The 27,981-nt window shown below is 39.0% G+C and overlaps 1 protein-coding gene across 1 annotated transcript; it reads left to right on the top strand.

The window, feature by feature from the left end:
- On the top strand, positions 1-27,567 carry CENPC (centromere protein C). Its single transcript, XM_014311916.2, has 19 exons — positions 1-54; positions 735-781; positions 1,841-1,902; positions 2,226-2,314; positions 3,381-3,471; positions 3,575-3,794; positions 4,678-4,881; positions 5,056-5,435; positions 6,086-6,923; positions 7,475-7,513; positions 8,736-8,803; positions 9,898-9,966; positions 11,641-11,745; positions 12,525-12,623; positions 15,214-15,312; positions 15,598-15,752; positions 16,171-16,261; positions 17,675-17,744; positions 27,334-27,567. The coding sequence occupies exons 1-19, from the start codon at positions 1-3 to the stop codon at positions 27,374-27,376; spliced, it is 2,823 nt and encodes a 940-aa protein (XP_014167391.1). The 3' UTR covers positions 27,377-27,567.
- The last annotated feature ends 414 nt before the right edge of the window (positions 27,568-27,981 follow it).

The following is a 27,981-nucleotide window of genomic DNA, read 5'->3' as shown; positions in this document are numbered from 1 at the left end:
ATGTCCGAGTGCCGGATTGACTGCGGAGCGTGGTTCTGTAGAGTTTCTGAAGTGGTAGCTTTTGGTTAGTTTTTTCCCTGTATCTTCCTTCTGCCGCTTTAAACCGATGTTGAAAATTTGCAGTGAAATCTATCCGTATAGAGTTTGATTATTTTTGATACCGGAAGTAATATCCAAAGGGAATCACAGTGAAATGCAAACTACTGCCAGTATGGCAAACTTCACAAAAACGTACAGAATTCTCTTGTGCTAGGATTAGGTACTCTCCACATTGCTAAATGTTCTAAATTTACACGAATCAGGAAGATGTTATAGTTGTTTTTCAGCTAAACATTTGCATTTTTTTTGAGATATTTTCCTGTCCCATTTGTGAAGAACTGCACTCTGCTTTGCTGTTGAATTTTTCTTGCCCTTTATTCCCATTTTATCCCCTACAACCATTGCAGGTTCCCAGATCAGCAGCTTTATTTGATTACACAGAGAATGTGCTGCTGCATGAATTATTACTGCTCTAGTTGTGGTAAATGGCTGGAGTCCTGTCTGCTGCTCGAATGACTGGTTATACTTGGGTTTCAAATGTATGAAGAGGCACTGTGGCGTTCTAAGAAAAACAGTGCTGCAATAACTCCCACTCTCCCACTACTTCAAGATGTCTCGAGAATCCTCAAGATCTGCTTACTTGTTTTTCTGTCAAGTGTCATGCTTAGTAAAAATTGATTCTTATTTCTTCACAGAATCGTTTAAAAAAAGACTACAGAGCAAGATTCTGCCATGGAGGAGGGTAATTTACATTTAAACATCTATTCTTAGATTCTGAAAATTTTACCTGGATTTTTATCTTAGAGCTAAATGTCAAAACTACTTGATGTACGTTATTAAACTGATAATATGATGTTACACAAATTTCTTGTTTTTCTTAGTGGTAGGAGGAGCACGGTCTGTGGGGGGACAAGGCTCTGAGGTTTCCCTTTGCTGAGGCAGCAGGTTGCAGGGTAGCTGTACCTAATGTACCCCTAACTGGGCTGCCTGAGTAGGGGAACAGTAATCTGTGCAAACATGTTGCCTTTCAAGGAGTAGAGAAATTAAACCCAGGCAGAGTTCCAGCGTATTTCGACCTTGCTGGTAAATGTTAGAGATGAGTTTGAGCATTTGCAGTGCTGTGATATTCTTTACATGCGAGTTAGGAGTCTGTGAGGTTTTTGATGCTGAAATTCATTTCTGGAAATGCATTTAATGAGTTTACCAAATGTACACAATTAGTTGTTTTTAAAGGTATATCGTGATCATTATGGGAGCAAAACTCCATGGCTTTTCTGTTATTTTGGTTTTGATCAACATTGTCTGGCTGGTGAATCACTCACTTGTGCCCTTTCCATTTGTGCTGGTTTGAAATAATAATCCAACCAGCTGAGCTGGTCACTTGCTTATGGATAGAATACCTCAGGCCTGGTTCTAGGTCTGCTGTGACTGCATCACTGTGCAGGCAACATAGCTCCAGGTCTGATTTATAAAAAGATTACTTGTTCAAGTGAGACTCTAGTCAGCCTAAAGTTCATTTACCTCAGGGCTGTTGCAGTAATTGCAGTTTTCTTTAATGTAGAGATAATTCTTCGTTCTTATTATAATCTGTGGCAGTGAGGCTTTTTTTCCTGGAATTCCTACTTAGACAAATTTCTTCGCAGATATCTATGCATGGAAATGGTAGGTAAAAATGTATTAAAGTCTGAACTTGAAGAAATAATAACCTAAAATATTTAGAAGTAAAACGTTGCTATATTAACATTTGGGATAAGAGCATTTGACATTTTTGATTGAAAATATTTTTCTTTCTTCTTTCTAGAAATAAGATTGATCTACAGCCAGGTCAAAACGTACTGAAACTCATACAGGATTGTTTTGATAGTAAGCTCTAATTTGGTGTTTTGCTTGATTTGCTGATAAAAGAAAATAATTATTTTCTTCCTTGTGCTATATTTAGTGGTAAGTACATAGAAATAAAAAATAGGGATAAAATAGATAAAAGTTGTATTTCTCAGGGTTTTTAAGAAGAGCCCCTTCTCAGCTTTTTAAAACTCTGTCTTAGCTGTCTTATAATCTCTTTCCCAAGCATCTGATTCCTTTCTTGTTTGGATTTACATGACCTTAGTGAGCCTTAGAACTTGTTAAAATAAATAAAACCTGGACAATTCCAAGATTCCCATATTTACTGGTTTTTTTCTTCACAGGTTGCAGCAGTGATCTTACAATAAACTCTCCAAATAGCTCAACCTTTGTTTTGAAAAATGAGAAGAGAACTTCAATCCAGAGACAAAGGGTGAGTTCTGTCAGTGTCATAGTGTAGCACTGGATAAAGGTTCCTGTGGGTACAGGTTCAATTCTGTAGCATTTGGTTGTGTATGAGCACTGTAAAAGTATGTAGGCTACAATTTAATGATCTATGATAGTTGTTGAAAATGTGTGGTTTTTCTTAGTTTGTTGTGCTCTAATAGTAACTATTCTATAAGTAGAATTATTTAATAGTTTTTTTTCCTTGGGTTTTTACTAATGAAAGCTTCTTCAGCTTTTTGTCCAGGATAGTTAAATTTCTCATGATCTGAGGCTGAAGCACGCTGCCTTATTACTGGTGGTGGGTATGGCTGTCTTGGACTCCACTGGAGTTGGCTGTGGTCACTTTGCCAAATACATGGGCACAGTTCTTAGCTATCAGATGGGCAATAAAATTTAATGGGGATTCATGTAGAAAAGCAGCTGGATAACTCCTGATAGTTATCTGTACAATAACTTCATATGTCTGTAACTTTGTTGATGAGTGGAAACAAGGTGAGGGCCTTGTTAATGTTCTGCCTGAGCACATCCTGTTAATGTGATGCCAATAATCTAGAATGTATATTTAGTTTTATTATTTTGATTTTACTTTTTTAAGTAGGATATTCTATTAATGGTAGGGTTTAGAAGAAGCAACCTTAAAATGGTGTTTGTTTAATTTAGTCTGATGTTAGAATATAATATCAAATCAATTCTTGCTAAACCTCAGCCTGTCTTAGTAAAGGGTAATTAAACAGTTTAAATGAATTCATTCTAATGACAATAATAGGTAGTTTACCTCGAGATTAGCCAGATGTCTGGTTAAAGCTGCATATAGATTTTTAGTGTACACACTGTTTTACCTGTTGTTTGAAATTTACAGTTACTTTTAGAGAGTTTTACACCATAGAAAGTTGAAGTGTTTGGGTGAAATAGAACTGTGGTTTGAATGAGTATGAATTAAGGGAATAACATGAATTACATTCATGTTCTATAGAAATGTATGTTCCTGTTAAAATACTGTTGCTTTATCAAATATTTTATGTTGTCTCATTATTTGTTACCAACTATGACAGCCCAAGGCAGGGTCAGCCAGCTCTGTGAAAAGAGCCCGTGAGTCTACAGAACCCTCACCTGCATCACCGCTGAAACCAGTCAGCAGCAGAGGTTGGTCACACTATTACTGAATTAAGGTTTTTAAAGTAACTATTTCTTGGCCTTTTGTAAGGTTTTAAGTAAAAGAATTAAACTTGTTCTATATATATGGCAGGACTGTCATGTGACTCACACCTGAAGCCTGCAACACCTGATTACGTAGCTACTTCTAAAAAGACAGAGTCTCCTGTGTCTAAAAGTGAAAAAAAAAATACTTTAAAAGACGCTGAAGCACCGTGCCAGCATCTGGCTGTGCCTTTGGACCCTGAGAATAATGGTGGGGCTGTTGGATCACCTCTTCCTGTGGAGGAAGCGAAAGCTTCTCCTGCAGTTAAGTAAGTAGAGCTGAACATGGTTGTGGTGTCATAGTCCAGGTGTGCCCTCCACCTCAGGGTAAATCAAGTTTGAATTGTGAACTCATAATAAATGATTGGAAGCTTTTTAGGAAGTTCTGTATCTGGGTTTAGAAAGGGCAGAATTATATTTTATTTAATATTCTGGTGATAAGTGCAGTACCCAAGTGAAGGAAGCCTGTCAAAATAAATTTAAACTCTTTTTTTCCAGGAAAGTGCACCAAAGTATCAGCTTCTCAGATTGTCTAGACTTCTTCAGTGAATCCTGTTGACAGCGTTGCCTTTAAAAGTTAACAAAAATTTGTTAAAGCAGAAATGAGCAGTCATTGTTCCTCTTGCTCTGAATATACAAATACTTTATTCAAAGTAAAATAGCTGTAGTTGTGATTATTATCTCCTTGTTGGAAGAATTGAAGCTGAACTGCAGCGCTGGCCAGTGTCCTGGCCACGGTTCTGCTTTCCTGGAGGACTGAACCCCTGGGGTAGATCATAATGATGGACTGACACTGATCCCATTGACTCCCATTGATGGAATGAGATTGGAAAGACAGTGCACCTACAACTAGGAAACCTGACAATTTCTCAAGCACATCCTCCTAAAATTAAGAATTTTTCTTGCTGAAAAAAAAGGCTGAGCAGCCTTTACTTTGATCAAGGGTCACATGCTGACTCCATGTTGCCTGTGGGCACTTGCTACTATACTGGAAAGCCCTACTGCTCACCTGTGTTGCAGCAAGTTTCCAAAGGGAAGCTCATTCATGGGAAGTGAGGTGCTGTCAGCAGGAGCATCTCTTCATCCTCACAATACTTTATTGTGCACTCAGGATTTATAGCAGCATATTTGAATGCTATTTCTCATTTGTAGATTGCATTTTGATAAGTGGAGTACTCCAGCTGCAGCAAAGAGCCATGGAGAAGTGGAAAATTTGGAAGGACCTCAGCCTGGGAGAGATGAGCAGGTTGTTCCTGTGCAAGGAACAGAAGGTGTTACTGCATCATCTGCCCGGACAGAGAAGACCTTCTCTTCAGCTGTCTTAGCAGCTGTATCAACAAGAACACTTGGACAGAGGTTTGTATGGAGGCTTAATATGGAGCATATGATGGATGAACTTTATAATAATTCTTTTGAGGAACATTCTGTACTGTGTCTAGGTGTGGGGAGTTACCACTAGATTTGAAAGACTGAAAGTCAATTTCCCCCCCACCCTGATTGATATGAATGTTTTTTCCCTCCATTCTTTAGATATTCAACTTCCATATCACCACCATCTCCTCGTCCTGTGAAATATCAAGAAATAGAAATAGAAAATGAATGCGAATTTTTAATTGATGAATCAGATGGTGCATCTTTTACTTCTTGGATTTCGATACCCACTAAGAAGAAAAAATCAAAAAATGATGGCTCTGCAGCTCCCATTTCTAAACCTCAGCCCTCTGAAAAGGAGAAGACACAGAAGAAGAAAGTCAAGAAGAGAAAAGTACAGGGTAAAGCACTTACTAAACAGAAACTGGATCATCCAGATGTTGGAGCTTTTGACTTCAAAGAAACGTCAGTGTCAGATCCAATCCCTAATAGTGAAGAAAATGTCCTTACATCTCAAAGCCGAAAGAGTACTTGTGTGGGTAAGTTATTTAACAGCTCTTCAGACTTGACCATACAGGTCACATTACTGGATTATTTTCTGGTGGTTTATAAGAAAATTGTAATAAATTAGATGATAAACATCAATAGATTTCTTTTCTGGTATTTCAGTTGTGTAGTTAGATTTGGGTGAGACAGAGAGGCAGTGAGACAGTGTCTTCACTTTTTTCACCACATCCTTTGCCTTTCCTGTTAGAACATTAACAATTAAATTAGCAGTGTTGCCATCTTGTATGAAGAGTCACAGAAAGTAGGTACCCAACAAGCTTTTGTTCCTCTTGCCATAGAAAGGCAGTTATATTTGGACAGGAAGGGGATTGAGTTTTAGGAATTATTTGTGAAGGGTTTTGTAGCATGAAACACTGAAAACTGGAAAGCAGACTGAATGTAACATTTCTGCCCCCTTTTTTTATTAGGAAATACGGGAAGAACACTGAAAAGTTTTTTATGGACTATAGTTTAGTGAAAGCCTTCTTTTAGCCAGTGGTGATAAAACTGGTTTTGTGATACCTCTTTTTTTTTTTTCCCCATTTTGATTCTTTGGGGATTTTTTGTGCATTCAGATGTTAACATAAATCTTCAGGTTTAATGGGAAAAGGTATTCATGTCCCAATATTTTGTGAATTGACAGGAAAGACTAAAAAGGATGCACTTAGACAAGACTCTCCAAACCAGAAAAAGAACACATCTTGGAAACCAGAAGCTGAAGAACCAATATGGCCTGGACTGGAAACAGAATCATCTGATGAAGAGCAGCGTAAAACAAATATGCCAAGTGAGGATTTGCCTATGCCTTCATCTGGGCATCAGAAAGAGAAGATTGTGTCACTGAAAAAGTCTCCCAAGTCTTCCAAGAATCTGCAGGTGGCTTCTAAAGCTTCTCAGCATTTAGTTAAGAAGAAACAAACTGCTAAGCAGAAACTTCCAAAAGTCAAAGTAGCTAAGAGAGAGACAGTAACTCAAAGGAAAAAGCTTAAAATATCTGTCCAGAAAGGTAGTAATAAAAAGCCTCAGTTACAAAGAGAGGAGAGTTCTGACAGTGGACCTGGTGAAGAAGAGCTTGAAAGAGAGCCTGTAGAACTGAATGAAGTGTGCACCACATCTTTGCATCAGAAATTAGGGACTCCTGTGATTCAGAAGTTGACTAAGCCTGAAAAGCCTAGAAATGCATTACACACACCAGAGTCACCTGGTGATGCCAATAACAGAACTCCTCTAAAAGCACTCCAGCATCCTGTGGAGAGTGTGAAGAATCCTGGAAAGAAATGGTCTGCCAAGTCTTCAGGGAAGATACCCAAAAAGATTCCACGCAGAACCAATAAAGTTCTTCACTCAAGCCCTGAAGGCTCTGAGTCTCAAACAGATTCTGACAGCTCTTCTATACAGGACACAGCAAGGAAAAAAAAGAGGTTACCAGATGTGAAAATAAAAAGTAACAAAAGAAAACATAACAGACAACATGGGCCACAGTAAGCTTTTTGTGTGATTCTTTACAAATGTGGTATGTAACTTGGTAGATAATTAAATGCATCTTGTCAGCTTTTAAGCAGTGATGGCCCAGTTCAAGTACATGGTAGTTTGAGGCTGGTTGAATAGTTAATAGAGAAATCAAGCAGTTTAATCAACATTCTTTTCTCAAAGCTGGGTGCCATACTTAGTGTCTCCTACATGAGGAAAATTGTTCTAGTTGAAGTTTTCTTGTGAGACTTCCGAAGCAGATCTAGTTTAACACAACCCCACCACCCATGGAATAACTTCACTGTCAAGTTGGTTCCTTTTTAAAAATAAATTTAGAAAATACAGCATGTAATTCTTCAGCTATATTTATTTTTGTCAATCTAAAGACTAAATTCAAGTGGTCTAAAACCTGGTTGATAATCACTGGTCTTTGCATTGCTTTTAAATTTTTTTAATGTCTTCTTTATAGTTTTGTTCACGACATAGAGTTATTGACCTACAGGTTCCTTTCATTAAGTTTAGTTAACACCAAATATAATAAGAGTATTGTTTCCTTTTCTAGGGATTCCTTTGTAGCTGGGAAGGTTGTGAGTTGCCAAAGGTAATTTCCTGAGTTATCTGAAAAACGTTACTTTAATCCTACTTCTGCCCCAAGGAGACGCCCTGAGAGTGGGCAGCTGGTACAGCTGCTGTGTTCTGTGCTCTACTGGTGAAACACTGAGTAGAACAGTGTTGTGATTCCTGCTTGAGGGCTTTAAATACTCTGCTAATGCAGTTAATAAAGTAATACAATTTTTCTTTCTGTCATGAATAGGGGGTCATTATAAGCTTATTGCCTTTGGGGATTTCTTTCCTTTGAGGCTTGCTTCCACATTAGTGTGTAATTTTTGAACAGAAAGATCAGTGCTCCTAGAACTAATGACAACTGCACTAATAAAATTGATGTCAAGTAGGATATAGAGCTCAGTCTACAATCCAGACTCTTTGTGCATGTACATAAGCATGTATCTTCCCCTTTCATGAGATGGAAACTTAATAACGAAGCAAACAGGAGTGGCAGTCTCTGAATTTATTAAATTCTTATGCAGTCATTGTACTGAAAATGTTGGGGGCTTTATTTCTAAGGGGAACTTGCTGCAGACTGACCTGGACAAATTTGCAGTGTAGATTTGCTAACCTAGGTAATTGAAATGCACCTTTTGGAGTTGGGGTGGATAACAGCTGAACTTCATTGGCACAGTAAAAGCAGTGAAGCACAGCCTCAGATGGGGGAAGAAGGAAGGTCAAGGGTGCTGATTCTAAGGCTGTAGGAGAAGTTCTGTGACAAGTGGCTTGATTGCTAGAGAATCTCTGTTAGAGTTATATGTGTAAATTGTTAGCATTTTATGGGGAGGATTTCATAACAGGCTACGTATTATTTTTCTGTCCTTTCCTTAGAGTATGCAAAGCAACTCTTTAAAGCTCTTTTAATTATAAATTATCTTTTATAATTATGGTATATGGAAAATTGTAAGGTAATGCTACAGAGGTGGTGAGAAGGTCTGTTCTGGAATGGAGAAAAAAAGTTTAGGAAACCTCTTTAGAGAGGAGGTGTGAATACTAATTGTCTTCCTGATGACTGAGTAGGGGAGTAGTTCATGAACTTCTGACCTATGATTTTTAAGGAGTAGTCATTTGCTTCAGCATGTAAATGGTATAGACTTGTTTAAAAGCAAAATAGAACCCAGCCCACATGATCTGAAAAAAGCTTTATTTGCTATTCTTGGTAGTGCTGTAATGTTCCTTTGATATGTTCAAGCAGGTGTATTTTTTTTCCTTTGCAGTGGGCCTGTTCCAGAAGATGGACTTACTTCCAGCGCTAAGTCTCCTGAGCAGGGTGATATATCTTCAGGTAATGTTTGAACTTTGTAATTCCTTGCATTTTATGTATAAGTTTCTTATAAACTGTGACTGACAGTTCAGTAATTTCTGTTGTATTCAGCTTGTCCAGAAGAAGAAATGCAGATTTTATTGGCTGTGGTTACATTTCTATCCAAGTGTGTGGTACAGCATGCCAGCTTTATCTGGTTAGCTTTGGGAGAACGTAGCCCTCCGTGTTTTGGCATCATGCATACCAGGATAAAGTTATTCTTTCTAAAATACTTTGAACAAAATTTTCAGGCTCAGTTTGTACCAGTTTGATGGGTTCCCATGTGATGGTCCTGTATGCAGTCACTTCAGGTAAACCTGAGCCAAATTACAGCATTGATGGAGTCATGGCCTGTTCCCCAAAGAATACTTTGGTTTCGTGTTTTTTTGTGGGAGGGGTTGTTTGTTTTGTTTGATTTTTTTGTTTCTGGGTTTTTTTTTGTTTGCTTTGTTGTGTTAGGGTTTTTTTTTTTTTTTTTTTTGTTAGTTGTTTGTTTGGTTTTGTGTTTGGGGGTTTTTGTGTGGGGAGGGTTATTATTATTTGTTTAGTTTCAGTTTTAAATTTCACTGCACAAGTTCCACATGTTGTTGAAATGAACATGAGCCCTGGAGATACAAAGTCTTTTCCTTAGTGCTTCAGAGCCAGATGTGGCTGTCATTAGTCCATGCAATGCTTTTTTTCAGATACCTACTTTTGTGTGTGTTCTGGTAAAAAATTTGTTCTGAAGTTAGGTTTTAGTGATATAAATCTGAATGACCTTGCACTTTGATCAATAAAATTATGTGTATAGTTTATAATTTGTCAATGTTTACTTTATCAAGAGGGATAGGTCTGAGGAGTATTTACTTGAATGTATAGTTTTCAAGAAATTTTTAAGTTTACTGTGTTTAAAACTAATTACAGATACTGTTTATCTACACTGGATTTAATATATGTTTATAGCAAAAGGTGTTGGTGGAAGCACCATCCTTGGGACTTCTGCTTGTGTTACTTTTGGTTGCTTCTAGTTGGCATATTGAATAAAAGTCAGGAGTAATAAATGCCTTTGGTGATGGGGTTCTTGAATGTGTTTTCAGATAATTCTGAAGACTTGAATTACAAATTAAGACATCTGTTGTCAGACGAAATAGCAAAGCATAAAATAGGTAAGAGTATTTTAAAATATGTGTGTAAATGCAAGTGCATTTTCAACTTGCTTTAAATGTTACTGAAGGAGACACAGACAAACACCTAGAAATGGGTTCATCTGTTTATAAGTATTTACAGATAGGGTTTGTTATTTCTTCACTTTGGTTTTTCATGGTATTTTGTTAAGGAAACTTTCAGATCTGACCATCCAGGAGCCACTCTGGCAGTCACACTCCCACCACCACAGACTTGAAGTCCTGGGACTGAAACCCCTTTACAGTGGGTAGCTCCAGTGCCCTGACAGGTGCCCCCTTTGACTCTGTACACAGCCAGACAAGATTTCCTTCCTGGCTTGCCTCTGGGTTCCTCATGGCAGAGTCTCAGACCTCTGTTTCCTTTAAGTAATTTTATTGTGTAGCAACAGAATAACAGCTTAAACTGGAACCAAGGACTATCTGGGCTTTTGTACCCTCACATTCTGTGTGCTTGACAGTCTGGAGTGCTGCTGGTCCTTCCAGCTGAGTCCTCAGCTCCTGCTGTGTCCTTGAGTGTCTGGTCACTGGGCTGGGCCAGAGGTCCCTGTCCCCATTGTGGTTCAAAGGCTCAGCATCAGCTCATGGCCTCTTGCCTGAGGCTCTCATGCAGAGCTTGGTCTCTGGCTGGCACTGCAGCTCCACACCCAGCTGTGTGCACTGAATATATTCCTAAAAAACTGAGTCAGGACAAACTCTTACTGTACAGTGAGAACAGTAAGAGTTTGAATTGGTTTTATGCAGTAAAACTGAGGATGCAAATAACCTGCTTTCTGTGGTGGTCTGAGTCTGGATAGGATGGAACAATGGTCATGCAGTCAGTTGTAGTCCCATGCTTGTCTGTTTACATTGTGGGTGTTTTTTTATTGACTTCATTATTACTTTATGCACAACACTTTAGTTGTCTACCTTCAAAAACTTTCAGCAACTGATTCATATTTACCATTTTTAACATTTAAATATTCTTGATTAATTTGCTTTGAGATATTAAGGGGCTTTTACTCTTCTTACAAGCACTAAAATATCGTACTGTATTCATATGTGGCAGCTTACACAACTTCAAAGTTGAGACTGCAAAAAGAAACCACACATTTCCAGGATTTGTCAGATATTTATCTTCAGATGTACTAATCACACAGTCTCAACTTTCTTTTTGCTAAAGTGTTGCTCCTCTGGACCCTGGAAACAGGACTTCTGAATGTGGAAGAGAAGGATGTACTTAGGCAGTCTCTGTTATCCTCCCCTTCCCATAACTGAGGCAGTGCCTTTTCATGGTTGCTAATGAAATCCCCCAGATTCAGGCAGGATTCTTAGTCTTTGTTGAGAACTTTGTCTTCACAGATGTAGCATGTTTGCTGTCATTGAACTTGAGCTCCTAATGTCTGTGTATCAGTCGTTCACTAAGATATATAGAATGAAATCTAAAGTCAAGTCAGGGTGGTGATTGTTTAAGAAAAAGGAGGGTGAAATACTGATTTATGCAAAAGAAGGCATTTGGTAATACTTGAATCCTATTTTCTTGTCGTGATAGCAATGTGATAAAAATATCAGCTGGAAAGGGCTGACCCACTTGTGGTACAGAACAAGAGGAAAGAATACTTAATATTTTCTGTCTCTGAATTTTTCTTTCATACTTAATGACTTCATCCTTGAAATCAGTAATGCCTTCTAACACACCTAATGTTCGTCGGACAAAAAGGATACGGCTGAGACCTCTGGAATACTGGAGAGGCGAGCGTGTAAACTATACTATGAAGCCTTCAGGTATTAGTTCCAAAATACCAATATTTGCTTCCTTCTGATAAAGCAGAAAAGAAAAATCTGAGTTGATCTTGTGCTGTGCAAGCCTCGAGATGCTTACTATTGTGTTATTTTTTAAAAAAGATTATTTGTGGTCTCCAGTTACTTAGTCTTATCTCTCCATGTAGTTTTCTTCTCTTTTGACACTCCTTTGTCAGCTGAAAATATCATCAGCGGAGCATGCTAAGTACTTTTGTCTTCACTGTTGAGGGAAGAACAGAACAGTTTCTCTGTACTAGTGGGTTTTTTATGTCAGAGATTGTGTGTGATACTGGAAAAAGAGACAATCTACTGGATCATTCATTGGAGCATTTCTTTTTGTGTAAGGATTGTTTTTGAGAGCAGATACTATAACATTTTATAGTCTCAGTGTTAAATACCCTAAGTGAGAAAATATATCTTGTTCTCAGTAATTTTTGTACTGACAATTCACTCAAAATAGTATTTTCTTATGTCTGTAAAAGTGATATTTTATCCTAAAAATTATTTGCATGTCATGGCTTTCTGAAATGTTCTTTGACTGAAATTTGATAAAATAATTTTCAAAATGTCTCAAGTTGCATTGCACTCCAAAGTACTTAATGTTAAAAAGTTTTTTGTTTGTTCTGGCTTTCTAAAGTGATCTGAAAAGTTCAGCATCAAGGAAGTCTATTCTCAACTGAAATGCTGATTGCTTGTGCAAGTTTGCATTCTTTTAGATTTAGTATGAGTTAGTGGACTTTGTTTAACTTCCTTTGTTTCAGCAGGGCTTGTGATTAGTGGACTCGTGCATCCAGAAACAGAGTCTCCCAGGAAGAGTAAAAGGAGGAAGGATTGTCCCAAGCAGAAAACAGATAAACCAGGTAGGAACAAAGACTTTTTCCTTTGGATACTTTAAAAAGTCTCTTTAATCAAATGCTCTACTGCTGTAAGATTTTTCTCCTGTAATCACTCAGTTCTCTCTCTGGGTGAAAATAATTTTGTACCATAATTTATTAATGTGATCTGATGAGGAAAAACCTGCTCCTACTGGATCTATAGCAATGCTGTACATTGTTGTAAAATTGTTCACTTTTCAGCATAAGAAAGGAAGAAATGCTAGACGTACCCAGAAGTGCTCTTGTGCCTTTAAAGCAGAGGCTGAAGAGACTAAACTGTACTCATTTTGTGTTCAGCTCATGATGCTAGTGTGCATGGTTAAGGTATAAAAACTTGTAGCCATTTTGCTGAAGCCTGTAATACATCTAAAAATGCAGTAGAGAGTGTTAGTAGGGCTTCAAGCTGTTGTAGTTTAAATACAAAACCACAACACTCTAGGTGAAGAGAGAGCTTTAAGAGCAGCACATAAAATGGTTAAAAGTGGGCAATAAATCAATGTTTAAGCAAACCTAGACTCTCTGACCAGTATATAATAAATGTGTAAGTAGTGCTCAGAAAAGAGAGTCAAAGTCCAAAAGCCAAATTATTTTTGCTGTGCTCTCTGGAAGATGTTGTAATGCTATAGAGCCTTTATGGGGACTGTCTAGAGCTTTTGTTTGAAACTGAAACATTTCTCCGTGAAGTTATAGAACTATTAAAAAAAGTGCTAACAAACACAGAAAATGCCATATGGTTCTAGTACTAAACTAATCAGGACTGACGTAATCATCAGAGAAATAAGGAAGAAAACAATCACTGTTGGTACCAATTTCTGATTTTACATGTATTTCATGTAAGTTTTATTCCTTACCTCAAAAAGAAAGTGGTAGGACTAGAGAAGGTTTAGGGAAAGCTCATCAAAAATGTAAAAGGACTTCCTGTAGTGAATTCTCCTCAGCCCTGAAGAGAGTACTATGGAGGCCTCTAAGGAAGAGGTCTAAAAACACCTCTGAAATCATGAGTGACACAGAGAAGGGAAATAGAAGTAAATGGTCTTGTTGGGGTTTTCTGCTTGTTTTTTTAAACACAAGAACTAGAAGGTATGGAAGGAAGACAGTGAGAGCTGGGTTATTCAGCAAAATAAGGTGGCCATTCTCACTGTGTGCTTCCTGCCCAGAATATTATGCATAAAAGTATTTATGTAGTTTCAAGGCAAGAACCAGATATGTTAACAGGAGCGTTAATAGATCTAAATAAAGTGTGGGAGCCCCAGGTTAGAGGTGGAAAGTATTCCATTGAATATATTATATTGAGTATATTATTATGGCATATTGAGGAATGGAAGGAGTACCTGCTTTGGGCCACTGATAGGAGATAGGACCCTGGTGTAGATCAATATTTGATCTAAGTACAGTTTATGTTGTAATATAAATCACTTGCAGCCCATGAGAGCCTGAGCTGGTAGTGACTGTTCATATTGTAGCTTACGAGAACTATTGGTTGCTTCAAGTGCCTTTGAACTGTCTTCCAGAAGTGATTGATTTCCTCTGTGACAGACATTCATCCTCAGAGATAGTCTGTCACTTACATCCTTGAGTCTTAGTGATGCATGTAAGGCCTGTCAACCACGTAAAATTTCTAGCACAAATTCTTAAATGTTACTGATACAATAAAAAATCTGTTTTTATAGCTATAGCGTTGTACCTATTGCTGCTTCTTTTTATAGAGAGATGATTATGTTGGAACAAAGCTGTTCAAACACAGTAACTTTCTTCTTCCCCCTGTCTTACTGTAAGAGTATTTAAGCTGCCATGAGTGCCTACAAAGTGCTGTACCTTGCCTTTAGCATGCTTCTTCTGTCTGTGTTTAAAGAAATTTCTTGTGCACTGTAGAGCTAAAATTGTCTGCTTAAGAGAATTCTGCAAGAGAGCTTTGGGGTATTTATTCTACCGTGAACATTCTAAAGCATCTCTTTTCTGTTTGAAAAGTATAGTGTTGTCATCAGCTCTTAGGATATTTCTTTCTCTGGAAAGGTCCTTTTTATTATAGCAATAGTTCTCAGATTTACAACTTAGAGTGAGATTCCTGTAATGTTATTTCTTGAGAAAAGGAAAATTGGACGTGTGCTTATCTTTGAATGCTTTCTCTCTTAAGTCCCCGGATGCCTATCAACAATAGGTTGAGCAAAACCACCTGTTCTTCACTCTTCATCACGTATTTCATATTCTCTCAGCATCTGTTGCTAGAAAAACACTTCTCTCGAAACATAGAGTTTAGTTTTGAATAAATACTGTATGTTAATAGCATAGGATAAATAGTTGGCATTTCCCCAGGAAATTCCTTAGGATTTAGAGAATGTTCATCTGTAACACACAGAAATTATTCCAATGAAAAAGACATTTTCAAAGAATTGTTATGGGTGGTTTTCTTTATTTGAAGGAAGAGTGTTCAGTCTATTTAGTCACTTATTAAAGGAAATTTAAGTACTTAATGTGTGACATTGGAATTGTGGAAAAGTTGTGGTTAAATTATTAACTTCTTGAAATCTATATTGATTACTTTTTTGGTCTTGTTTTGGTTTCTTTGTATCCTCAGATAGAGGAGAGATACCTGCAAGTTTGGACCACAGCCTAGCTGATGCGTCTAAGCCAGTCATTGTACTGGACCCAGTTACAAATAATGAAGTGCATCTAGGTGAGTTGATGGATGGGACCAAGGGACTTCTGAATTATGTAGACTTACGAGAAAAAAAAATGTTCATGCCACATTGTGCATAAAAAGGTGAGGATCTGAAATATTCATTTCTCTTCTGGAGAAAGTTTTGAGGGAGACAGACATAAGAAGTGTCCTAATTTTTCAGCTAAATATTGAGTCTGGCTTTTGGAGGTGTTGCACTGAAACAATACGTATTGCACTAAGCTTGTAACAAGACTAATTATGTGGTAGCATTAATGTTAATCTCCTGGACATTTTTTGTAGATTGTATAAACACTGCAGACAGTCAAACTTACTTCTTCAAAGATGAAGCAGTAGAAATACACAAGAATTTGAATACGTCTCTATTTGCAACTGGTAGATTGATTCTGAAACCATATAAAGAAAAGGGGCACCAGTTTGTCGACATGGATACAATAGTAAGTGTGCTTTTTAAAAGTTTTTATGAAATGGACTTTGTAAACAGAAGATCTGTTGGGGTGGTTGGAAATAACATACGAAGTTGAGAGGTCTGCCCCGCCCCCGAAAACAAATGAACATTAATGAATTGTTTACTGAAGGTTCTTTGCATGCATATTGCCCTGCTTTGCTTTGTATTAAATCTGTATGTCCATCTACTCCTACTTTGTGAATCTTGCAGGCAAGATAGAAATATCAGCAAAATAAAATTGGACCCCATCCCCCTTTTGAACATCTTATTTTTCATCAGTATGGGGAAAAGAGATTGCAGCTCTGCTGGCTGATTTGGGTTTTTATCTTTGTTATGTGTGTGCAAGAGTTTTCTTGGATATCTTCTTTAAATGGTGCTAACCTTAGAACCCTTTGGCTTCCATTAAGGCTTTCCATATTATCCATGGCAAAGTTATTGTGACATTACATAACACATCGTATTACCTGACTGCAGGGGACTGCTTCTATGTTCCAGCAGGTGAGTGTGTGTGTTTGTTGGGAGGTGTAGGAGACTAAATCTGCATGCTAGGAATCAAATCCAAACAGAATGACTGAATAGACAATGGTACAGTACGGGGTGAGGAAGAATGGAATGTGCCACAACACTGGACATGGGTTGATGATCTAATGGTTGAATGCAGGGATACACATACCTCTTGTTTATGTGAGTTGGCCTCAAAGTTTTGATGACGCTACCAAGTTCTAAGGGTAAATTTCTCTTGGTTTTCTGGTTCTGTCACTAGCTGTAGTGTTGAGGAAACATCACAGACAGCCTAATGTTACTAGTAATTAATATAATTGTTTCTGTCACCATATGCTTGCTGCTTTTTTCCTATGTAAAATTATGAAAATCCATTTGGATCAGTTCACCATTTTGTGCTTTGTGCTCGTATATAGAAGGTTCAACTATCTTGTTTGAATAGGTTGTAACTGCATATGTTTTCTTGAGAATTTAAAGACCTGATTTTGTCCTTCTGATATAAAAGTGGCATGAATTCCATATGGGAGGCTGTTCATCAGTGGGTTAAGATGCTAGTCTGGACATTCGTAGTAGTGTTAAAGCAGGCTGTACATGAAGCTGTAGAGAGCTTTTGTACAGCTTTCTTGTGAAGAGGCTTATCTTCAAAAAATGAGGAATTAGCCCATTTTTTCCCTGTTAACTTTTCAGCACAGTGTCCTGACCGAACAGTCATTGCTCAGTTAATGCCTGGTGCTTTGAAGCTGTTTTTTGGTGTTACAATCTTAAAAGTGTAGTGGGTCTGCAGAGACAATTTTGTCATTTGCTTTTTGGGAAAGCAGATTTTATAAAATGCTGAAAGTTTTGTATGACCATAAGGATCTACACTTCATTCTTCCCTGCTTCCTGATGGCTGCTCTCAGTATGGCTGGATGGGCAATGCAATGTTTGTGGCAGGTGATCCCTGTAATTCACTGTGTGGCCGTATATGAATGTGAGGATATTGTTCATTCCCAGTGTTCGGGGCCTATTAGATAATTCTGTTTTGTGGTCATGTTAGTGTGCAAAACTCAAGTGAAGATCTGCAGATAAGTTTCCATGTGCAGTTTTTATTGATAGTTTCTGTAGGAATAAATTAAAGTAAATTCAGTCACCTTAAAGTTTTATTGTGGGTTTTGAGAGCTGAGAGCTCATGCTTGTTACATTCTTCTCAGTAAAAATCTTCTAAGCACAGATGAAAGTAAATGACATTAGGTGTATTCCTTGTCATCTCTTTGAAATGCACTGACCTGCCTGTAAGAGTGGCATCCTAGATTAAGAGCTAATATACCTTCTGTTAAAATATATTAAATGGAATTATACTTGGCTGACAGGAGAGGACTTAAAAAATTGCCAGTGGATCCTAAGGAAAACTTACTCTGTTTTTCTTTGTAGGAAATGGATATAACATACGTAATCTTCTGAATGAAGAAAGTGTTCTTCTCTTCACACAACTCAAAGACAGGTGAAGAACTTTCTGCAAAGAAGTTTGCTTAAACACTTCAAATTTTTGTATGTTCTGAAGTCCTTTTTACATACAAAAATGTTTGAGTAGGCCCACCCTAACATTACAAATTAATACAGAGCGGCTGAAATCAAGATAAGAAGAGTTGAGGGAAAAAACCCAGAAGAATGTTGGTAGTTTGCTGTCAAACTGAAATGACATACTGAAGGGCCTTGCTCAGAATCAGTTGCTGTTCTTGTGCCATCCAGTGACAGAAAGATAAAAGTATGAAATATGTGGGTGTATTTGTTGTTCCAAATTGTATCAATATGCTTAATCTCCCTAAAGATGCTTAACACTTGAAAAAACGTTTGCATCCTCAGCTAACATCTGATAGATAGTCTTAACGACTGCCTGGTACAACCTGCTTAGAATAATCTCTGTTTAAATGACAAACCTGCTGTTTGCATTCCAGTAATTGTTGTCTAGATGGGCTGCTGCAAGGCTGCTGTGCTGGGGTCCAGCTGCTTTCTCATATGTTAACGACAGGCAACCCTTCCTTGTCTGGCAGCTGGATGATTAGTGCCTCCAATCTGAATAGGAAAATAGGAGCTCTTAAGTAGGAGCTTATCAGTTGTGTCTTTTGTGTGGAAGCTATGGCCTGATTAGCTCTGAATATTGTTGATAGCTTTATTTTGTGTAACAGTGATAGGTCATTGCCAAATGTATTACTTTAATATCTCCTTTTGATTTGCTTGCTGTGTTCTGGATAATAATGAGGACCTTTGGGAAAGCTGTAATTATACTGTATACTCCAGAAGCCAAGTCTAGACAGCAGATGGTATACATAGCATTTGTCTCCCAAGCTCTTAAGAGTTTCCTTCTGGCTGAAGATAAGGATAAACTACAGCTCTTCTCATATGCTGCTTTCTCTCTCTGGTCATTGCTATCCTTGAAGAGAAGGAGATAAGGAAAATTGAATTGGAATCGTGAACTCTTAAGGACTTGAGGATTGAGCACTAACCTTGTAACCAGTCTTGGCCATGATCTTTAATGTATACTCTAGATTTAGCATAAAGTAGGAAAGAGGAATTGGCTTTCAGCTCTCAGCTAATTTCCTGTGTCTGTGAGAGGTCTTGGACACCAAGATTATCATGCCTCTGTGAAAGATCCTTTGGATTGGGGAATTTGAGCTAATACTTTGTCATTCTCTTTCAAGCAGTAGTTCCTATGGTTAGTGCATATGTAGACCGACAGTGGAAATACTTGGTAAAAGTTGTGTGCTGTCTTTTCTTTCACGGCTAAGTCACATATAGCTCTGAGAAGATGAAACAGGAACGTGTCTGTCTTGAAACAAACTTTACTGTCAGAGTTCAGACTACGCAGAAAGTCCTTTTTTCCAACTTTTGTAAGCAGTTTAAGAGTTAAAAAAGAAAAAAGTCATTTAGTCACTAGGTATAAATTTGATGTTGGCAGCTTTTCTAAATTTTGGGCTTGGGTTGGTCTCTTCAAGGTCAGCAAGATTCAAATAATGTCCTTCCTGTGCTGGAGCCATACCAGCTACCAGATGGGCACACATGCTGTCTCACTGCTTGAGGGGATCCCACCCACTAAAATGTTTAGTTTTTAAGTCTTTCAGCTCCTCAGGCCTACAGAGATCTGGAACTTTGCCACTTGGAAAAAGTACAGGGCTAGGATTAAACCTAAGACTCTGCTTCTAACTCAAGCAGGTCTCCCAGCAGTCGGGCCATGGATGTGATGGTCTCTGATCACAGCAGCAAATTGGTTCCAGTTAAAAATGAGAACAAGAAAACTTTTCAGTTGTGTTAATAGCCAGGGAGTTCTGAACAAAAATGCCCTGCAGATTCTTTTCTGTGTTACGTGTCTGCAGATTGGGTAGCAGAAGGATGGATACTTAAGGGGTTAGTGTAGGTAGCTTACATGTATGGACTTACAGGGCTTGTGGTCCTAAAGGAGAGTGTGGGAGGATGCTGTGGCAGAGCTCAGCAGGCTGTTGCTTTCCAGGGATGTGTTTTCATTTGGTGAGCTGGAATGAGAAGTGATGACAATGTCATGCCAGGCACAGATGTGTCTTTGCCCCCTGCAACTTGGCAGCAAGATCGTGAGGGGATTTTCTTTTGAGTCAAGAGAAATGGTTCTTCAGGATGCTTTCTAAGGCAGGTTTAATTTTCCTGACACAGGCTGGAAAGTGCAGATGTTCAAGTGCAGGTTTCAGGTCAGCATGCCTGTTTGTGTTTTCCTAATTCTATGGCTGGGAGTATCAAGGAGAACAGGGCAGATTTGGTAAAGTATGTCACTTTTTAGGCTGGATGGCTTTGTTGCGCTCTGGCTGGTTGGTTTTTTGAGGGAAATGTCCTGTGTAGTTTGCAGCGAACATTTTGTAGCTGAACTACATCTAAATATGTTTGTGGTTTGCTTTTTAAAAGAAGCAATATCAGGTTTGTCAAGGGATGTTCTCTGGAATATTGCTCTGGTTTAGCAACAATTCTATTATTTGTCAGTAGATGGGGCTTCAAGCACAGCCCTTAGTCCTTTGCTGGTCTCTGTGTTCATTAGGGTCTGGTTTTTGAAAGTCAGGAAGATCAGTGTGTTAGAGGTGGAGATAAATTTAGTTGAATTCTCTTGCAAGGAAATGTAAATCAGTTGCCATTCACAGTAGGACTTAACTACTGAAGGTTGCTAAGTTCATTCAGTTACATGGATGTTGTACTTCTTGCAGCCACTTGCACAAAATCGTTCTTTAAAACATTAGGACACAGCAGGACTTGGGTTGTTCACTGTTGGTCTGGATTGCATTTCAGATTTTTTTGTTCAACTTGGCACTTGTTAGAAATTTGCTGCTGTGTCATTAGCCTAAATATAGTGTGAGGAGGTGCAGGAGAATCTTCTGAGTGCCAGGACTCCTATGGCTGCTGAATTCTGCAGTGTGTCAATCAATAATCAGTCGCTAGTCAGAAGCAGCAGCTGATGTTTCACCTCTGCCTGGTCTTGGTTTTGTCCCTGCTTCCTACATTTTTGTGTACAGCAGGCCAAATAGGATATTGGAAAGAAATAAGCCTTTTCTGAAATGTGACAAGTTAGTGTTCTTCCTGCAAATGTGTGATTCTTTTTGCCAGCCTGTTTTCTGCTCTGCTGAGTAATCTCACTTCCACTGGCTACTATGGTTTAGCCAGGTGTTTGTGGAGCTAGGCTGAAGTTGGTTAACTAGTGTTACCTGTTGTGGAGTGAAGTTGGGATCTTTGTCTTGAAGGAGACAAAATGTGAGATACACTTACTGTTCCTGGAGGATACATACTGATATCCTAGTGGGTATCCCTGTTTTTCAGTATTTTAATTCATTGCTTTCTATCAGCAGTAATTGAGGGAGCTGGAAACAAAAGCCAAGATACATATGTTAATAGGTTCATGTATTCTATAGCAGGTACTATGGTAACATCCAGGGGCTTCTTTTAAGAGGCTTAACTGAGAAGTCATGACACAATAAAAAGCCACAGCTTTCAAAGCTGTGGCTCCCTTCAAAAAATTATAGGTTAGTAGGTTCTTTTGCAAATCTATCTTTTTGTAGTTTTATTTGGTTGGAAAGCTGTTCCTGTTTTTTAAACAAAGCTTTTTGAAGCTTAAATTAGCAGAAGAGTGATTGCATAACAGTCAGATGTGTATGCACATCCATATTTGTACAGCTCTGTAAATCTAAAATAGGAGATTGTGAGCTGAGTAATTACAGACAAAATAAACAGGACCAATAAAACAAACTGTTGAGGCACATGTACAGCATCTTCTATTTTGCAAGTGCACAACTAAATTGGTTATCTGCAGATGATTTTAAATTAACATTTGTGGAATGCAATAAACCTAAAGAGCTATTTCCCCATTTCATAACAGTTGAAAAGACATTTCAGCATGAAGGAATATTTCTTGTATTTCTACTGCTGTATAGACTCTGCATGATGTCTTTTGTAATACAGGATTTACTTTAAGTGGTGATTGATTGCAGGTGATACATCTAACTGAAGAGCATGGGCCATGCCTCTAATGGTATTGACAGCTGTTGTAATTGAGTATCTTAGTTCTTCCAAGCTGGTACATTTCCTTGGTGGAATCCTGTTGCTTCACAAGCGTTCACAAATACAGTCAGAAGAGATCTCAAAGGCAAACTTTTTGGGTTGCATGGATGAGCTTCAGTTAGGATTTGACGACCAAAGTGAGTCCTGTTGTCCAGTTCTAAGATGAAAACATGGTTGATTATCAGTCAGAACAGTGGGCTGCAGATCATTAGGAAACAAATATGTTAAAAGGTTTGTCTGCAGAGCTACTCTGTGTTTTTAAGCCCACTCATAAAGCTCCTGTTCTGATCTGCTTCATTTGAGCTTCTGTGCCCAAGTAAACGTACAACACAAAGGGTTGTTAAACCACAGGTACTTTGCACTGTCCTGTTTGGAGCACAAGAGCAACAGTGATTGAAACCCGGAGCTGGAAGAAACAAAGTGTTTACTTTGTCTTGAAGGAGACAAAATGTGAGATACACTTACTGTTCCTGGAGGATACATACTGATATCCTAGTGGGTATCTCTATTTTTCAGTATTTTAATTCATTGCTTTCTATCAGCAGTAATTGAGAGAGCTGGGAACAAAAGCCAAGTTACATATGTTGAGATGCAACTCTAAAAATGTTCACAGAAATAAATTTTAATATCTAGAATAAGATTTTTTTATTTCTCTTTGCAGCTTGATAAGTAAGGACTTTTAAATTTGAAAACTGAAGAATTCCAGTACTCTTGACAAATATTTAGGAAGTTTATTAAATGGGTATGATATCTGTTAACACACATTATTTCATTTAGCTTATTAAATTTTTTCACTGTGATGGTGTTTAAAGATGCCTTTTCCTGTGTTTTCAGTATCTGTCTGAAATGAGAATTGACCAAGATGGCAGATGCATGGTAATGCTGTGAGGGTGTCTTCTAGAGTCAGTGTGCTGTAAAGAGGGAGGGGAAAGGAGTGATAGGAGAGGTGTGAACGTCAGGAAGAGCTCTATGTTAGTGCTCAGAGGTATTACAGACTTACTGGTCTAGGTTATGCAAAGCATTTTCAGTGAAGCTCAATAACTTTGAAAAGATGGATATGGGAAAGGTTTTCTGGTGTTGGTGCCACAAGGACACAGCTGTCTCTGCTGGTAACTCACACTCCTGGTTTGGGATTCTAGTATTGATCTGATCACCTGCATTTAAGAACATCGTGTCATCTTCTCTAAAACTACAGGGTTCAGCTAATGAGCATGATGTATAATCCACCTAAGAAGAGGCCTGAATTTAATGAATTTTACCCTTTCTTTATGTTAGCAACACTTTTGTGTTGTAGTACAGTGGGGGTAATTACAAGAATTGAACGTTAATTACAAAAAAGTTTTTTTCAAACACTATCTGGACTTGAAATTTTATTGCTGACAAAGAGGGGGCTCCCCTAGGATGCAGTAGCCTATTCACCGAAGAAACTGAGCACTTCTCCTGTATTTCAGTTAGTGCCAAGTGAGCTCTGAGGCTAATTAATCAAAACAAATTCACAATTAAGCCCAGGAAGGAAGACTAATTAAGTAGACAGTTAAGAAAAGTGCTGAAGAAGGGAGCAACCTTAAGGGGAAAGTATGAGACTCCCAGTACTGGCCCATGAAGGACAATTAAGTGATAATTGCAGAGGCCTTTTTGCATCTAGCAAATGCTGTCTGCCTTTTATTATGGCTGATTTTCTTAGTAGAAGCAGACATTTGCCTGATGAGCAGCTAAGCGCTACTACACACTTTTAAGGTAATTCACAGGTAAAGCAGAGAGGTTGCTACAGCTATAAATTATCAGCTCCCAGACTTGAACAGTATTTTAGATAGTGAAAAAGCCCCGCTGTGTTTTAAAGACAAACTAAATGTTTGCTTTATTTCCCTCTTCGTTTTGTGGCATACAAAGTCCATTATAGCATCCTGTTTAACCTTTCAGACAAATTACACTGAGTGAACTATCAGAATTTAGAATAGCTTCATTTTGTTCAGTTGCTCACCCCACTAAAGCTCACAGAATCATTACCTTGTCATGAAATGGCTTCTGCTGCTTATGACCTTGTATTGGGTTTGTATGGCCAGGTTTTGATAGTGGTGGGGGGTGGTTACTGGGATGGCTTCTGTGGGAAGCCAGTAGCAGCTTCCCTGTGTCTGACAGAGCCAATGCCAGACTGCTCCAGTGCCGACCGGCCACTGGCCAAGGCTGAGCCCACCAGAGTTGGCAATAACTACTCCGTGGTAACATTTAAGAATGAAAAAATGTTACTGTGCAGAAATAATTATTGCCAGAGAAGAGAGGAGTAAGGATATGTGAGAGAAACAGCCCTGCCCACACCCAGATTAGTGCAGAAGGAGCTGGATGAGATCCAGGCACTGGAGCTGAGATTCCCCTGCAGCCTGTGACAGTAATGGGTGAGTGATCTCCCTGTCCTCATCTCAACCCAGGAGCCTTTCCTTGTATTTCCTCTCCCCTGTCCAGCTGAGTGAAGAGAGTGATTGAGCAGCTTTGGTGGGCACCTGGCATCCAGCCAGGGTCAGCCCACAGTCCTGCACTCATGCTGCATGATGTATTTGTGGGTTTTGCTGGAAAAAAAAAGAGGAGGAACCTACAACACTGGTATTGTTTTAAGTGAAAATATTTTAAATTTTCTTCTGAAGAACTTTTTAAGTTAGCAAAGCTAATCTCTGATGAGATGCTGAGGCTTTTAGATGAGGTGCAAGCCCCAGATTTCCTGCATCCCTTCTTGTTCATTTCCATTGAACTGTGATGCTAATGAAATACAAAACCTCTCTTAATTTATTTGACTTAGCATGGGCTATAGATATGCGTAAGTGTTCCCTTTTTTTCCCCTTTCATATCTGGAACTTTGATTATTACAGAAATTACAGTGGAGAGGTCACCTCAAGTATTTATTGAAATGTTGATAATAATTTCCTTTTTTTCATGAAATTCCATGTAAACACTATGCCACTGTGATATACTGTGTCTTTATAAGCAAGTTGGCAGTTGTCTTCTTGAAGTATCTGCCCCAAGTTCACTTTTGTCTCCTTTTTTTTCTTCCTTTTCTTGGAACAGGCTTCAGAATGAGGCATTCACCTGCTGCTGTTTCAGCTCAGCTGTTTCATCAAGTTTCAATCTGCTCCTTCATTTTTTGTCTTGCTGCCTAAACTAATTTCCTGCCCTATTTGGATGCATTTTCCTTACCAAAGCTTTCTTTGCTGTCTTTTTGCCACTTGCAAGGATTGAATAATTTTTTAGCTCAGTTCCAGGTGTTTGAATTATTTCAGAGGTGTTCTCATGCCTGAAGATTCCTTTGCTACCTCTCCTGCAAGTTTTGTACAGGGCCTGGCACAGCTTCCAATTTTCGCCCTCAGAGAGGTGATGCAAACTTTCTTTGGCCTCTGTTCTTTGAAGGACTTTTGTGTAGTTTTAATCCCAAGAAGGTTGGCTTAGGATGTCACTGGCAAGGTGTTTAGTATTGTCATCATCTGCCGTTTTCCTGGCTGCAGAAGCAGAACTGAGACTGCTTCAGGCCCACTTGGTTGCCCTTGAACCTCATCCATCTGCTGAGGCTGGCTCTGCAGTGCTGGAAGAATCCATCCTAGCACTGTTCCCCATGGCCAGACTTACCCTGGAGCACCGTAGTATTGTGCTTTTTGCTCCTCTTAGAGCACTAATTCAGCGTGCTGGTGACTTCCTTTGCCTTGGCACAATCGTGATGTGTGTCTGCCATCACTTAGGCACCACGCCATACCCTGATTTTGTGTTGGCAGGCTAGTCCAGGCCTTCACCTGCTCTTACATCTTCATTCCTCTTGCCAGTGGGAATGCCGCCTGGCACCAGCTGGTTTTGCACAGAGGTGTGCCCACTGCTGCATGTGGGGGTGTGGATCTCTCATGTGCCCTCTCATACCCTCTTGCTGCTTGACTTTTCTGGTAAATTCCAGGAGAAAGTAATCTTCCTGGTTTTTAGTGTTTCTGCAGTGTCTAAGGAGCCTAGACTGAATGAGATGTGTTGGGTGGCCCCTCAGGATCAGCTTCATACATTTTTCTTGGGGATGGGGCTGTGACCTGGCCAAGCACATGTGACATAGCCTTCCATGTGGAACAGTTCTGTCCACAGATTTCAGATCCCATCATTTCCGTTTTGCCATTCTTCGTGCCGTGGGTGGGAGTGTGTGTTGCAAAGCACATCAGAGTGTTGGTGTGCACGCTTGGCATCCTCGTTCTTCTTGCTGTGGTTACTGCAGAGAGGTCAAGAGGTACAGAAGAGATCAGGAAACACAAGCTTGTGTGAGGGGAAAGAGCTTATCTGAATCCAGGGCAGCCAGCTCTTGGTGGTCGTGCTTGAGCAGAAGTGTTGGATCAAATGACTTCCAGAGGTCCCTTCTGACCTCAGACATCCTGTGAAGTTGCAACCTGTGCTATGGAAGCTGCTCTTCTATAAGTTTAGTTCATGCTTTTGTTGGGAAGACCCTTATTTCTGTAACCCTCACGTGGAGAGCAGTCTTTTCCATGTCACACCAGTATTGCCACCAGAGTGTGGGGTGTGCCTGAGCCCCAGCTGCTGCCAGACAGTGAACCACTGCCATCCCTTTCTGCACACCAAAGGACAAAACGGGCACATTAAGTAGAGTCACAAGGGTCAGCTTTAACCTCACCTTTCTGGTCTTGGCTCTAAGGAGTCCCTCTAGGGCAGGCGCATACCTTGGTTTGATGAGAAGCCCACTGCTCAGGTTGGGTGAATTAGCTAACACTTTTCTGCACATACACCCCAAAACATTTTACTGTATTTCGATAGTGGCTTATTATTTTCACCTGCAGGCCTTAACAGCATTCTTTATTCTGTGCCATGGGCTGTAAACCAGTTGAAAATTCAGCATCTTGCATAGTCCAGGCTATCAAGTGTCTGCTTTTGCCATATAACTCTACATGTGGAGTAGCAGTACTCAGCTGTCACTTGATGTGGGGAATTGCATCAGTTGTTATTCTTAGCAAGCATTTTATTTCCTGGTTATTTTCCCTACTGTCAGCAGCTTTTTGTGACCTTTGGAACTGCGGACCAGAGATTGTGAACCATTTGTGTAAACCCAAGTTAAAGGGAATTCAAATACACGCAAGATCTTTATAAAAATAACAAGAAACTCACATGCACATTAACTACTGAGGCCTCTTGGTCCTTCACAAGATATATTTTGTATTTGAAATAGCTTAGGAAAATACCCAGAGAGCAAGTGTCAGTGCCACAACCAGGTGTGGCTTTGACAGCTCCAGGTTTTGCACAGATGAACACATTTGTTAGAGACCGCTATTTGTGAAATTAAATTAGGCTAATGTGCTCTTTTGAGCATAATTGAAATAATACTAATGTTTTTATTGATTTGCCACTGGAGTAGGTGAATGTTGTGATGTCCTTGCTGCTGTAAGTACAATTTGCAGTTGTTCCACTTTACTGTTTTGTAACTCCCCAGTATTATGGCACAGGTAGGCCTATTTTAAACTGTGTTAATTTGAACTAATTGCTGGATTTCTTTTATAATTTAGAGCAAGAGCAAGAAATGTGTTGATGGACACCTCTTCCCCATAACTTTACCTGCAAATTGAAGATCATCTAATGCAGAGGAGTTCTAAAGAGCATTGAACATTTTCATCGGACACCCCAGTCTTAGGGGCGTGTTGTTTCATTGATCTTAAAGATCTTTCTTCAGTGTAAATGGTAAATACATAGTTTGTTATGAATTTTCTTTTGTATCAATAAATATTAAGTAATGCAAATCAGTTTTGATTTCTTTGTTTTTAAATAATTTTAGAATCAGTTTTCTAGCATTTCATGTGGTTTTGAAAATGCAGATAATTGCATGAGTTTGACTTGTAAATATTTGTGAATAAATATGTGAGTTACCTTGAGTGGCTTCAAGGATGTCGTGAACTGAAATGTTTCACTGTTTCTTTGGAGTTGTTGAAACATTCAGAGGAAGTTTGAAAGTAAAATAATTTTCAAAGGATAGTTTCATAGAATCATTAAGGTTGGAAAAGACCTTTAGGACCATCCAGTTCAACCATTCACCCAGCCCTGCCAAGTCCATCACTAGACCATGTCCCTGAGTACCATGTCTTTTAAATACTGCCAGGGACAGTGATACTACGTCCCTGGACAGCCTGTTTCAGTGCCTGACCACCCTTTCAGTGAAG

This window comes from Geospiza fortis, unplaced genomic scaffold, assembly GCF_000277835.1.
Source record: "Geospiza fortis unplaced genomic scaffold, GeoFor_1.0 scaffold11, whole genome shotgun sequence".
NCBI classification, from domain to species: Eukaryota; Metazoa; Chordata; class Aves; order Passeriformes; family Thraupidae; genus Geospiza; species Geospiza fortis.
Note: the sequence above shows the minus strand (reverse complement) of the source record. Positions and strands in the feature narration are given on the sequence as shown.

What these genes read in the sequence shown, in the direction of transcription:
- CENPC (XM_014311916.2), top strand. Translation starts at nt 1, where the DNA reads ATGTCCGAGTGCCGGATTGACTGCGGAGCGTGGTTCTGTAGAGTTTCT. An exon ending in ACAAGAACACTTGGACAGAG is followed by an intron (nt 4,882 to 5,055) that starts GTTTGTATGGAG and finishes TCCATTCTTTAG; the next exon opens with ATATTCAACTTCCATATCAC. An exon ending in CCGAAAGAGTACTTGTGTGG is followed by an intron (nt 5,436 to 6,085) that starts GTAAGTTATTTA and finishes GTGAATTGACAG; the next exon opens with GAAAGACTAAAAAGGATGCA.